A 14,573-nucleotide genomic window follows, 5' to 3' on the forward strand; every position below is an offset into this window, starting at 1 on the left:
CAATGGGATTAAAGTCCTCTGCCATTATAATTAGTTACATTTATGTAGCACTTTTCTTGATATATCTTAGAAACTGAATTCCGGAAATGTTGGGACATTTTTTAAATTTGAATAAAATGAAAACTAAAAGACTTTCAAATCACATGAGCCAATATTTTATTCACAATAGAACATAGATAACATAACAAATGTTTAAACTGAGAAATTTTACACTTGTATCCACTAAATGAGCTCATTTCAAATTTGATGCCTGCTACAGGTCTCAAAAAAGTGCAACAAATGGCTGAAAAAGCAAGAAATTTTGAAAGGATTCAGCTGGGAGAACATCTAGCAACTAATTAAGTTATTTGATATCAGGTCTGTAACATGATTAGCTATAAAAGGGATGTCTTCGAGAGGCAGAGTCTCTCAGAAGTAAAGATGGGCAGAGGCTCTCCAATTCATGAAAGAGTGCGTAAAAAGATTGTGGAATACTTTAAAAACAATGTTCCTCAACATCAAATTGCAAAGGCTTTGCAAATCAAAAGATTCAGAGAAACTGGAGAAACTCTGTGCATAAGGGACAAGGCCAAAGACCTTTATTGGATGCCCGTGGTCTTTGGGCCCTCCGACGACACTGCATCACTCATCGGCATGATTGTGTCGATGACATTACTAAACGGGCCCAGGAATACTTCCAGAAATCACTGTCGGTAAACACAATCCGCCGTGCCATCTGCAGATGCCAACTAAAGCTCTATCATGCAAAAAAGGAAGTCATATGTGAACATGGTCCAGAAGCGCCGTTGTGTCCTGTGGGCCAAGGCTCATTTAAAATGGACTGTTTCAAAGTGGAAAAGTGTTTTATGGTCAGACGATAGGGCTGCACGATTAATCGTAATCGAATCAAAATCGAGATTTGGCTTAGTGCGATTATGATATCGCAAAGGCTGCGATTTTTAATTATATAAATATGTACACAGCGTGTTAGTGAAGAGCTGCTCTGTGATCAGTAGTAAATGACGCTCCATCTGAGAGCACTGCATTAGAAAAAGCAAAACATGTCAAAAATACAAACTTTCCAAACATGAGAAGCCTTTATGAACTTCTTTTCTAACAAAAGACAACATTTAATGTGTTTTTATGCCAAACTCACTTCATAACGTCAGTTGAGTGTTTGAAATAGCATTTTGATTAGCACTGGATTATAAATATACTTTATTATTACGAAAATACCTGAGAAGGCTTGAAGAAAACATATAAACCATGTATTGTTGTAGTCGTCTGTTTATTTTATTCATGTTTAATCAATCAAAGCATTTCTACCTTCTTTTAATTCAGTCACAGCGATAGCATGATGCCCATTGAGGATTTCCTGGAACAGCGTTTGTTATATTGCATATATTTGGAGTATCTGCTCAAGGGCGCCCTCCAGCGTCCAGTATGAAACAGACATGTTTAGCACCAAATAAAGCTCACTCAATCCTATTCAGGGTAAAAATAGGAAAAATAATTCCTCTCTCTAAAGAACTTTGAAGGGAACATATAATCAATATGTTTTTCTCCAGTGTACATAAGTGTACAGGGTTTTTTTTCCACAGTGGATGCATAAGAGGCACGTAGTTCATATTAAATACATGGACTCCATTTTTGATTTTGCATACCTCCTGACAAAAATAAAGAAATTATTGAGACAGATTTTTATCATAATAATATAATATTTGATAATAAATCCTTAGACCTTTCTAATGATTTATAGACATACTGCTTGCATGTTAACAGGTAACCCCACATTTTGTCATACAAGTTTTAAATATTATTTTCTAATTATTATAGTTATATTTATAATTAAATGCTAAATACTTTAATAATGAAAGTTATTACAACAGTAATATTTCTTATTTGGTTTAATATTTTTATTTATCAATAATGATAATAATAATAAAAATAAAATAGTCAAAATAATATATTAGCACGAAATTTTTTCATTTGTTTTATAAAATCGCATTTTAAATCGCAAATCCCAATTTTAACCAGAAAAATCGCAATTAGATTTTTTCTCCAAATCGTGCAGCCCTATCAGACGAGTCTAAATTTGACATTCTTCTTGGAAATCACGGACGCCATGTCCTACGGGCTAAAGAGGAGGGAGACCTTCCAGCGTGTATCAGTGTTCAGTTCAAATGCCAGCATCTCTGATGGTATGTGGGTGCATAAGTGCATACGGTAGAGGCAGCTTGCATGTTTTGGAAGACACTCTGAATGCTGAAAGGTATATAAAGGTTTTAGAGCAACATATGCTCCCCTCCAGACGACGTCTATTTCAGGGAAGGCCTTGTGTATTTCAGCAGGACAATGCAAAACCACATACTGCTGAACTGGCCTGCCTGCAGTCCAGATCTTTCACCTATCGAGAACATTTGGCACATCATTAAAGGAAAGATGACCACGAACTCTTCAGCAGCTGGAAACCTAGAATGGGACCAAATTCCAACACCAAAACTCCAGAAACTCATATCGATGCCCAGACGTCTTCAAACTGTTTTGAAAAGAAGAGGAGATGCTACACCATGGTAAACATGCCCCCGTCCCAACTATTTTGAGACCTTTAGCAGGCATCAAATTTGAAATAAGCTCATTTTGTGCATAAAATTGTAAAATTTCTCAATTTAAATATTTGTTATGTTATCTATGTTCTATTGTGAATAAAATATTGGCTCATGTTATTTGAAAATCTTAGTTTTCATTTTATTCAAATTTAAAAAACATCCCAACATTTCCGAAATTCGGGTTGTATATAGGCTTTTTTCACTCAAAGCGCATTACAGTTGGAGAGGGGAATGCGACGACAGCCATATTGTGCCAGAACGGCCACCACACAGCAGCTTATTGGTGGAGAGGAGACGGAGTGATGAAGCCAATCAGTATATATTTGGGGATGATTAGGAGGCCTTGATGATGGACAGAGGATGGCCAGGATTCCGGAATTACACCTCTACTCTTTGCGAAAGTCATCCTAGGATTTTTAATGATCACAGAGAGTCAGGACCTCAGTTTAATGTCCGAAGGACATTTTTTTTTTTTTTGCAGTATAGTGTCCCCATCACTATACTGGGGACCCCCTGCTGGCCTCACTAGTTTTTCCCAGGAGGTCTCCTATCCAGGTACTGACCACATTACATTATATTTACATTATTTGTCATCAAAACAGAAAAACTTTTGTCATTTCTTCTTAAACAAATGATGTTGCTGCATCACTAGTCAAGTAAAATGATACCATGGTCTATCTGAATACTTGATTCTGATTGGCTGGAAGGTGTGCATTAAAACCGTTTAATGCACTGGTAATTCAAAGTCAGTTTCTTTACCGTTCTATATTAATGTGCTACCTCTAAACATTGATAACCATTCCCATACCACCAAACCTGTCCCTAACCATATCCCACCTCAATAGCAAAACTGTTTTGCAATACAATATGAACACAATAAGTACATTGTACTTATTTTTTGATGTAAGTAGTAGTTAAGGCCACCTAATATAAAGTGGGACCAAAAATAATATTAATGATTGATAGAATGGTTAAACATATGAGATTATTACATGGATGAATCACCAGTTTATGACAAATGAATTATGGCTTAACCTTTGGTTTGCTGTTGATACATAAGAATAAAAGACTTGAGCTCAAGATCCTGGGTCACTGGTTCCTGTAGATATGCACACATGTGAAATGAGAAGTGACAGAACTGTTACAGGAGCTCAGATCTGGCTTTAGGCTCAGGGGAGTGTGATGACAAATCAAATATGACATGTTGCTCTTCTTTTAGAGAGAAAACCCACAATGGATGCCCACAATTCTCTTCTATACTGTATGTAAAACCCTACTGACCCTAATTTATTAAAGTTCTAGATGTCCTGAAAATTATTATAAACAAACAAACAAATTTAAATATACACCAATCAGGCATAACATTATGACCACCTTCCTAATATTGTGTTGGCCCCCCTTTTGCTGCCCAAACAGCCCTGACCCATCGAGGAATGGACTCCATTAGACCCCTGAAGGTGTGCTGTGGTATCTGGCACCAAGATGTTAGCAGCAGATCCTTTAAGTCCTGTAAGTTGTGAGGTGGGGCCTCCATGGATCGGACTTGTTTGTTCAGAACATCCCACAGATGCTCGATTGGATTGAGATCTGGGGAAGTTGTAGGTCAAGTCAACACCTCAAACTCGTTATTGTGCTCCTCAAACCATTCCAGGTGCATTATCCTGTTGAAAGCTACAGCCACCAGGGAATACCATTTCCATGAAAGGGTGTACATGGTTTGCAACAATGCTTAGGTAGGTGGTACGTGTCAAAGTAACATCCACATGGATGGCAGGACCCAAAGTTTCCCAACAGAACATTGCCCAAAGCATCACACTGCCTCCGTCGGCTTGCCTTCTTCCCATAGTGCATCCTGGTGCCATGTGTTCCCCAGGTAAGCGACGTACATGCACCCGGCCATCCACGTGATGTAAAAGAAAACGTGATTCATCAGACCAGGCCACCTTCTTCCATTGCTCCGTGGTCCAGTTCTGATGCTCACATGCCCACTGTTGGCGCTTTCAGCGGTGGACAGGGGTCAGCATGAGCACCCTGACTGGTCTGCGGCTATGCAGCTCCATATGCAACAAACTGTGATTCACTGTGTATTCTGACACCTTTCTATCAGAACCAGCATTAACTTCTTGAGCAATTTGAGCTACAGTAGCACATCTGTTGGATCGGACCACACGGGCCAGCCTTCGCTCCCCACGTGCATCAATGGGCCTTGGCCGCCCATGACCCTGTCGCCGGTTCACCACTGTTCCTTCCTTGGACCACTTTTGATAGATACTGACCACTGCAGACCAGGAACACCCCACAAGAGCTGCAGTTTTGGAGAAACTCTGACCCAGTCATCTAGCCATCACAATTTGGCTCTTTGTAAAATTTGCTCAAATCCTTACGCTTGCCCATTTCTCCTGCTTCTAACACATCAACTTTGAGGACAAAATGTTCACTTGCTGCCTAATATATCCCACCCACTAACAGGTGCCGCGATGAAGAGATAATCAGTGTTATTTACTTCACCTGTCAGTGGTCATAATGTTATGTCTGATCGGTATATATATATATATAGCCAGTTTTTCACATAAAGAACCATCTACCATCATCAACAACTGTAATGCATCACAATTTTCTACTGCTTCTGTTGACACTTTGACTCATTTATTTATTTTCTTGTGTGAGCCACAACAGCTGCATGTAAACATTTCCTCAGATGATTTATTGACCTTTATATCATATTATCAAATGCAAGAACTATTTCTGTCACACTAATTTACTCTAACAAATTTATTGCACAAGTCAGTTCACAATGTCATAAACACTTCTAACCCTCATATTTTGTGTGGGCCCTTAAAGTCGACATGAAACTGAAGTTGTGATCGTCTTTTCTTCCCTATTGTGACATATATCCGAGTGAAACGGCTTCTCAAACAAGTAAAAATGTAGGGCGGGACTTGATTTTGTCCATCAGGAACTGATTGGATCATTGGTTGTGGTTTGCTATTGCTGTGATGTCATGTGAGTGACAGGTTGTCCCGCCCTCACGCCAGTAAACATGTCATCAGAGAAGATAGGGGGAAGATATTTTGTTTGATGAAACATTATGAGGGCACATGTATTTAAAAAAAAAAAGAAAAAAAGAAAAAAAGACGTGCATGGATTATTTATTAACTGCAATGTTCCATTAAAAAAAAAATTGATTTCATGGTGACTTTAATAGCTCAAAAACATGCTTAACATTGGAGTATATGGTTTATGATGTTACATGATAACTTGATAACATGCCTCATAAGTCATCAATGAAGTATGTTACATTGTTTCTGTTTGGGGTCTGAAAGATTCCAGATATAAAACCTTGAATAAATGCGATTAAGTTTTAATTTTCAAAAACATGAAATTATTTTGATAGAGAGGAAATAAAAATACTTGCCTTTTGAGTAGCCCAGAGCAGGTTAATTTTGAATTTATTATTATCTTTTACACATTTTTAAAAGACAAATCTAAATCATATACACAATCTCAACAGAACAAAGAATGTTAAATCTTTATCCAGAACAAAAAAACGCATTTCATCGTGTATATCTGATTCTGATTTCAAAATACCATTAATTCAGAGGGCTTCATCCCAGCTAACAAAAACATGTTCTAGAACATTCTGCTAACATTCCCATTAAGTTGTAAAAACGTTATTTCAGTCAACATGCAAAAGTCCAGTTTAAAAAAAAAAAAAAAAAAAAAAATTCAAAACCTTGTGTGTGTGTGTGTGTTTTGTATGTTCTGAACATTCTGAAACAACATTTAAAAACATTAGATGAACGTACAACTAAAAAGTTTTTTTTTTTTTTTTTTTTTAAAGAATGTTCCATGAACATTAGTATAAATAATGTTTTAAGTGCTAACATTTGGAGAACATTACCAAAGACCAGATAAAGTTGAACAAATATTCACTAACGTTACTGGAAGAACGTTTGCTCATAACTTTGAGAGAACCTTGCCAGAATATTTGCTAAAGTTCTGAGACTGTTTCTGTTAGCTGGGATTATTCATTTGTATATTATACTTTATTCCAGATATACAGTGTGCAGATGTGTTTTAGCTGGATTTATTAGTAATTGGAGATGATTTAAACCAGATCTGTGTGTATATAAAGGGACTGTATAGTCACAGTCTCTGCCAAAGCCAAACTAAAATAGTTTAAAGCAGCTGCTGTGAGAGGAGTCAAATGTGAGAACTTTCAAAGCAACAGCGCCATGTGGCTTCATTTGATCACCTGTGTAAGTGTTATAGATGACAGGAAGGTCACTGATTGTTTGGAAAGAGAGAGAGAGAAGCCTTTTGTGAGACTGTGAGAACTTGAATGTGAATAGATGCAAGTGGGATTGTTAGCAGCAAAACTAAAGCTTTTATTAGCAAAAATTACAAGGCATCCAATGGTTTTGATACGAAAAATACACCTCTGTCATCCGGTTCCCATCTGAAGGTTCCTCTGAAATAATGGCACTTTAATTGTATCCTGTCAAACCTTGCACAATGGTTTCCCTTCATTACTATAAAAATAAAAAAAACAATGAACAGAGCTGGTCTGAGCAAATATCTACAGTCATTTTCTCAGGGATATCAGCATAAAATAATAGAAGTCTTAAGGCAAAGGCCTTATGTTGGGGAGAAGAAAGCCAGAAATACTTGCACTTTAAAGCGAGTACACAGAGTCATATTTCACCTCTCCTAATATTTCCTCATAAAAGCCTTCTCTCCGCACTCAAGCTGAAGTCTCGAGCTGAAATAAATACCCCTTGCATCCCTCCATACCAGCTCTCTTTTATTTGAGCCTGGCACGTGAGCTTGTCACCGTCATGACCTTTTTTTTCTTTTTCTTTTTTTACCTTGACTGGGTGCACTTTTGATATTTTTATTGTAAAATATTCCTATAATAAAATTATGTATAGGTCTAGTATATTTTCAGTGCATACTAATATCAAACAAATTATGTTAAAAACAATCGCATGCATCAATTTTTAAACATTTAGTTTGTCACTATGAAATAGAAATAGACAAATCTTCTTTTTATGGAATATTGGAGTATTTTTTTCTGTGCGCATCATTATTTTATTATATTTTTTCATTCATGTGCCCTCATGTTTAATCAAAATAATTTCCCTCCCTCTTGCAGCGTCATCTCTTCTCTTCCCTGATGTTGTGTTTACTGGCGTGAGGGCGGGACAACCTGTCACTCACATGACATCACAGCAATAGCAAACCACAACCATCCAATCAATTCTCAATGGACAAAATCAAGTCCTGCCCAACAAGTTTGAGAAGCTTTTTCTGCCTTCACATGCTCTCATAATTATCAAAAATACAAGTTTCTTAGGTAAAAATTGCACATGAACGCCCTCCCATTTCGATGAGCTCGTAATCACGACTTCAGAAGTGGGAATTATCAAATTTCCGATAGCATGTTAAGGCAGCATTCACAATTGGGAAGAAAAGATTATTGCAACTTCCATTGAATGCCGACTTTAACATTTCAAATAATATGTTAATGCACCTCATTAAGCTAGCGTACTGCTTTTAAATTTTTAATAAATTCTTTTTAAAACATCAAATTACATTTTTAAAATCAAGATATGTTCTAACACTTAAAGGGTTAGTTCACCCAAAAATGAAAATAATGTAATTTATTACTCACCCTCATGTCGTTCCACACCCGTAAGACCTTTGTTCATCTTTGGAACACAAATTAAGATATTTTTGATGAAATCCAATGGCTCAGTGAGGCCTGCATAGACAGCAATGCCACCGAACCTCTCAAGATCCAGAAAGGTACTCAAAACATATTCAAAACAGTTCATGTGAGTACAGTTGTTCAACCTTAATATTATAATTGCAACGAGAATAGTTTTTGTGTGCCAAAAAATAAATAAATAAATAACGACTTTTCAACAATATCTAGTGATGGCCGATTTCAAAACACTGCTTTGAATCTTTTGTTTCGAATCAGTGATTCAGAGCGCCAAAGTCACGTGATTTCAGCAGTTTGGCAATTTGACACACGATCCGAATCACTGAATCGAAACAAAAGATTCGAAGCAGTGTTTTGAAATCGGCCATCACTAGATATTGTTGAAAAGTCGTTATTTTGGGGGGTTTTTGGCGCACAAAAAGTATTCTCATCGCTTTATAATAGAACCACTGTACTTGAATGAACTGTTTTAAATATGTTTTGAGTACCTTTCTGGACCTTGAGAAGTTTGGTGGCATTGCTGGCGATCTCACTGAGCCATCGGATTTCATCAAAAATATCTTAATTTGTGTTCCAAAAATGAACGAAGGTCTTACGGGTGTAGAACGACATGAGGGTGAGTAATAAATTACATTGTTTTCATTTTTGGGTGAACTAACCCTTTAAGCCTTGGTAGGCCTATATACTAAAATCCATTCACTTTTTGTTCTTAAATGTTTTTTGCAAATAGTGTAGCCTAGGTTGTTACACACTCGAACTATGCTGTCAATTTGATGCCGAATGTACTGGGCTACTGTAGACGCAGAATTAAAAATAATATTTGTGAATCATAAACACATTTCATTGTGACATGATGTCAATATGAGAATAGCACTGAGCATACTTACAGTAGTTGAGTTATTGTGAGCATTGGACATTGCTGTGGAGTGTCAACAATGAATCAGTGTAATATATATAGATCATTGATCTAACTGTCGCGTCATAAATCATTAGTAATGACTAAGGATCATTTTAATCATTTCTAATTCTGTTCCGTATAGATTACCAAACCACCTGGTGTTAAAACAGATTTTAATGAACTTGTCAATGGTTTTCCAGAAACATTGCGCCAACTGCTGTCATACTGAGCGAACAGCTCATAACAAAGGTAACAGCGCTCTCTGCTGAGCGAACGTTGCACTTTACAATCATACACAAATCTATTTAGGTCAAAGCAGAAAATTGCTAAATTCCTATCAAAATAAAAGTACCTGCAACATATAATATTTTTGTAAAGGGCATGATTTTTTGGATCAAACAATCTAACACATGCTTTACTGTAAGACAATATAATATTTAAAAAAAACTAAAAGCAACTTTTGTAACGATATATTACGCATTGTCCGTGATACATGTAACCTCTTGTTCAAGAAAACGTTCTATATAGAACTTTAAAGGGTTAGTTCACCCAAAAATGAAAATAATGTCATTTATTACTCACCCTCATGCCGTTCCACACCCGTAAGACCTTCGTTAATCTTCGGAATGCAAATTAAGATATTTTTGTTGAAATCCAATGGCTCAGTGAGGCCTGCATAGCCGGCAATGACATTTCCTCTCTCAAGATCCATAAACGTACTAAAAACATATTTAAATCAGTTCATGTGAGTACAGTGATTCAATATTAATGTTATAAAGCGACGAGAATATTTTTTTGTGCACCAAAAAAAAACAAAATAACGACTTATATAGTGATGGTCGATTTCAAAACACTGCTTCAGGAAGCTTCGGAGAGTTATGAATCTTCTGTGTCGAATCAGCGGTTCGGAGCACCAAAGTCACCTGATTTCAGCAGTTTGGCGGTTTTAAATGCGATCCGAATCATGATTAGACACAAAACATTCATAACGCTCCGAAGCTGCAGTGCAGTGTTTTGAAATCGGCCATCACTATATAAGTCGTTATTTTGTTTTTTTGGTGCACCAAAAATATTCTCATCGCTTTATAATATTAATATTGAACCACTGTACTCACATGAACTAATTTAAATATGTTTTTAGTACATTAATGGATCTTGAGAGAGGAAGTGTCATTGATGCAGGCCTCACTGAGCGGTCGGATTTCAACAAAAATATATATTAATTTGTGTTCCGAAGATAAACGAAGGTCTTACGGGTGTGGAACGCCATGAGGGTGATTAATAAATGACATTATTTTCATTTCTGGGTGAACTAACCCTTTAAAGTGTTCTATCAGGCACTTCATATATAGAGGCTTTTAGGGGTTCCCATCATGGCCTCATTTTATGGATTTAGTTTTAATTCATTTTGATTTTTTGATTTAATTTCATGAATTAAACAGCTCATAAACATACTTTATCACTAGAGAAAACTGAAATAACATGTTAAACATGACAGTATTATGCAATAATATCAAACATTTCTCCTTATATAGACCCTTTTTGGCAAAAAAGGATTTTAAATTGAGTCAAAAACCTTGAGGTTCTATATAGAAACTGAACCTTTTGTTCTAAGAGTGTGAACAAGAATAACTCAAAATATATAAGAGAATATAAGAGAAAAATTCAACAGTTGTTGTTGTTATTTGTATATATATAGTGCGAAAAAACAAATCACAAACACGGTTTTAAGGTACTCATATTTTTTAAATCTGATATCTGCTTTATTTGACTGACACAAACTGCTATGATACAATGTCACAGTGCAATGTTACATACTATACTTTTTAATATTTGCTTTCTCTGTACTTCACCTAAACACAAAACAGTGATTTTCTCATTAAAATATAAGCATTAAGGATGTGTAGTGTATGTTTTCATAAATTAATCACAATTAAAAAAAACTACAAATTATATGTTACACTAATGATTCCTCATAAAATTTGAGCATTAAGAAGTTTTGCATAGTGGTCCGGTCGATATTTTTGAAGGTAAACATGCATTTTCCCCTGTACTTTCTTCTCACAGCTTAAACCTGTGAAAACAGACAACAAATATACATTATATATTATAAAGTGATGTGAAAAGAGGTTCAGATAGCATTATTTATCTTTTAATTCTAATGGGTTATTGATAAATAACAGATGCCATAAAAGTGTTTAGTCACTTGTTTATAGTCTATAAGGCAGCAGATATGCAACTTTGGATGTCTTATCCAGGGTTATTATAGTTAAATTCACCATGAAAGCAAACCATTCTTGTTTTTTGTTTTTTTATTATTGTTTTTTTATGGAATACTGCAGTATTTATTATAAATGATTTATCTGTGCACATCTTTATACAACAACCCAATCAATTCCTGATAGACAAAATCACATCCCGCCTTACATTTATTCTTGTTCGAGAAGTCGTTTCAATCGGATATACATCACAATATGGAAGAAAAGACTAACTTCTTATGTTTCAAGCTGACTTGAAACTAAACTATAACTAAAACTAAACTATATAAAACTATTACAGTTATTGAACTTAATCAACACTGAACTGACTTGAGAAGAATGACACTATTTTCTTCTGGAGACCTGCTTTACTGGTTTATTAAAGTGAAGCTGCTTTGAAACAATCGGAATTGTGTAAAGTGAAACCATATTTTGTTACTTGAAATAAACATTAACTGAAAGCAAATATTTAAAAAAAAAACAAAAAAAAAACATTTTTTTCAGCTAGTTTCTAAGAAGAAAAAAAATTAATTTAGTTTAACTTGATGTAGCCTATAAAACTGAAATATAAATTAATAAAAACTACAGACATATAAAAAAAACTAATAAAAATGACAAAAATGAAAATGATAAAATTACTGGAATTTTATAGTTGGCATGAAATGGATAGTCTTTTCTTCGATATTTTGACATATATCCGAGTAAAGCGGCTTCTCAAATAAGAAAAAAAATGTAGGGCGGGACTTGATTTTGTACGTTGGGAATTGATTGGATCATTGGCTGTGGTGTGAAATTGTTATGATGTCATGTGAGTGATAGGTTGATCCCCGCCCTCTTCTCTGATGACAGTAAACATGTCATCAGAGAAGAGGGAGGAAAGTTACTTTGATTAAAAATTATGAGGGAATATGATTTTTTTTGTGCACAGATAAATCATTTATAATAATAAATATTGCAAAATTCCATAAGAAAACAAGAATTGCCAGTTTTGATTTCATGGTGACATTTTAACAAAAATGAAAATGGAAAATATGAAAATTATAAATAATTTGAACTATTATTAAAAACTAGTATCTCAATAATACTAAAATAACACCGGCCTTAGCAAATTCATTCTGTATATATAAGGTGTCCACACACAACACATCAGCTCACCCAGTTCTGCAGCAGTGCTTGTAATCCTCTGCAGAGCTGCATTCATGTCACCTCCTTCAGGCACCAGAACCTCAATCTCTCCCACACAATATCCGAAATCAGCCTGGTCCAGATCCACCCGCACTGCACCTTCTCTCTCTAGCATGTATGAGCAGCGCTTGGTCTTGAACTCAGCAAAACAGATGAGATTGAGGTCAGTCAGCCACTTTGTGTCATCTGCTGAAGAGATCTCTGTGTCCTCGTTTTCTGCCACTTTGTCAATTTGTTCCCTTTGTGAGGAATTTGATTCACTCCCTTCAGCAGCGTGTTCACTGATAATCCTGCTGACTTCTGATTGAATCAGAGGGAAATTGGTTATCTCTCTGTATCGTGTGCAAAGGGTCTGAGTTTCATTGTTGGGTATAGTTCGTGAAACTGCAGGGCATTTCAATTCCCACAATCCCTCTCGGCATCTCAGCCAGAAATCTTTTAGTGTTAGGATGAAATCTGGAGAGTCAAAGTACTGGTCTTGAAACTGCCGCTGACCGATGCATTCAGCTGTGTCGAGATATGAATATATATACAGGGTGAAGTCATCTCAATGGTAAAAAGTGTCCCAATCACCCTGATGCATGTATGTGTTTGTATATATATGTGTGTACTGTGTATATATATATATATGTATATATATATATATATATATATATATATATGTATATATATATATAGACATACATATACATCTATATATTTCAGAAATATTTATATGCTGATATTTTATATATAAATACAATATATTTTTGTTAAATATATACATGGATGTGTGTATGTGTGTTATACATACATAATAAATATACACAGTACACATATTATGTAAGCACAAACTTTTATTTTGGATGCGATTAATCACAATCATTTGACAGCACGTAAATCTAAAACTTTTAGTTACAAAATTGCCATGTAATGGCATTGATTTTATATATATATATATATATATTATATACACACACACACACACACACACGTATGTATGAAGATGTGAACACACCTCCAATATCCTGTAGTTTCCCCATAATTTCTGCATTACAAACAAATTTTCTTTCCACCTCTACAGTCATTTTGTCCTGTGAGAGAAAAAAATAAAAACGAGAAAGCAGAATTTTCGCATATTAAAGACTTTCTGCATTAATGGACAACTGTAACCTGTAAAATAATAATGTTGTAAGATGTAGGCAGATGTAGGCAAAGTAGGCAGCTCATGAAACACGGACAACAAATATTTGCCGGGAACCTGGTCACAGGTTAATAAATTGTTAGCTCAGGCAGTGGTAATTATACTGTAATTACTATTGCGGTTAAAATCCAGTTGTGGCAGACATTCTGACATAACGAAAACAAACTATCAAACAAAATCAACTGAACTTACCGATCAATCAGTGTAATGAGGACAGACGTGGAATCGGGGTCCTGTACAGATTTTCCGGTCAGGCACATTCACGGACAGCCTAATATCTGCTCGTCATTAAGCGCACCACATACGCAACAGTGCTTTTATAAGTATTACTTCCTTTAAAAAAAGTATTACTTCCTGACAAATATTGTATTTCTATCAAGATTAGAGAGCTACATTTTAAGATATTACATATAACATAGGCTTATAATACATTATATTACATAACATACATTGCTGTTTTACTTAATCCAATTTATGTTTGTTGTTTGTTTGTGTGTACGTGCGTGCGTGCGTGTGTGTCATGAAATTTGTTTTGTATGAAATACACTGTAAAATAAAATATAAAATAACATGTTCAACATTGTTGTTATTAATTGAAAAATTATACATATGCGTTTTAGTTTGTTTCATGCATAATACATCATATAGCCTATTAGGCTACTATATGTATGAATGTGTGTAGACATATATGTATAATTTGTCAAATTTTTTAATTTATGAACCTATTTTATTT

At 35.2% G+C, this 14,573-nt stretch overlaps 1 protein-coding gene across 1 annotated transcript; it reads right to left on the minus strand.

Moving 5' to 3' along the window:
- Nucleotides 1–10,939: 10,939 nt before the first annotated feature.
- thtpa (thiamine triphosphatase) lies at nucleotides 10,940–14,130 on the minus strand. The gene is made up of 4 exons (XM_051882847.1): nucleotides 14,033–14,130; nucleotides 13,655–13,730; nucleotides 12,628–13,164; nucleotides 10,940–11,288 (listed from the first exon to the last, which is right to left on the minus strand). Exons 2-4 carry the CDS (start codon nucleotides 13,722–13,724, stop codon nucleotides 11,188–11,190), a joined length of 708 nt encoding a protein of 235 aa, XP_051738807.1. The 5' UTR covers nucleotides 13,725–13,730; nucleotides 14,033–14,130; the 3' UTR covers nucleotides 10,940–11,187.
- Between the last annotated feature and the right edge of the window lie 443 nt (nucleotides 14,131–14,573).

Source organism: Ctenopharyngodon idella, chromosome 23 (assembly GCF_019924925.1).
Source record: "Ctenopharyngodon idella isolate HZGC_01 chromosome 23, HZGC01, whole genome shotgun sequence".
Classification (NCBI taxonomy): Eukaryota; Metazoa; Chordata; class Actinopteri; order Cypriniformes; family Xenocyprididae; genus Ctenopharyngodon; species Ctenopharyngodon idella.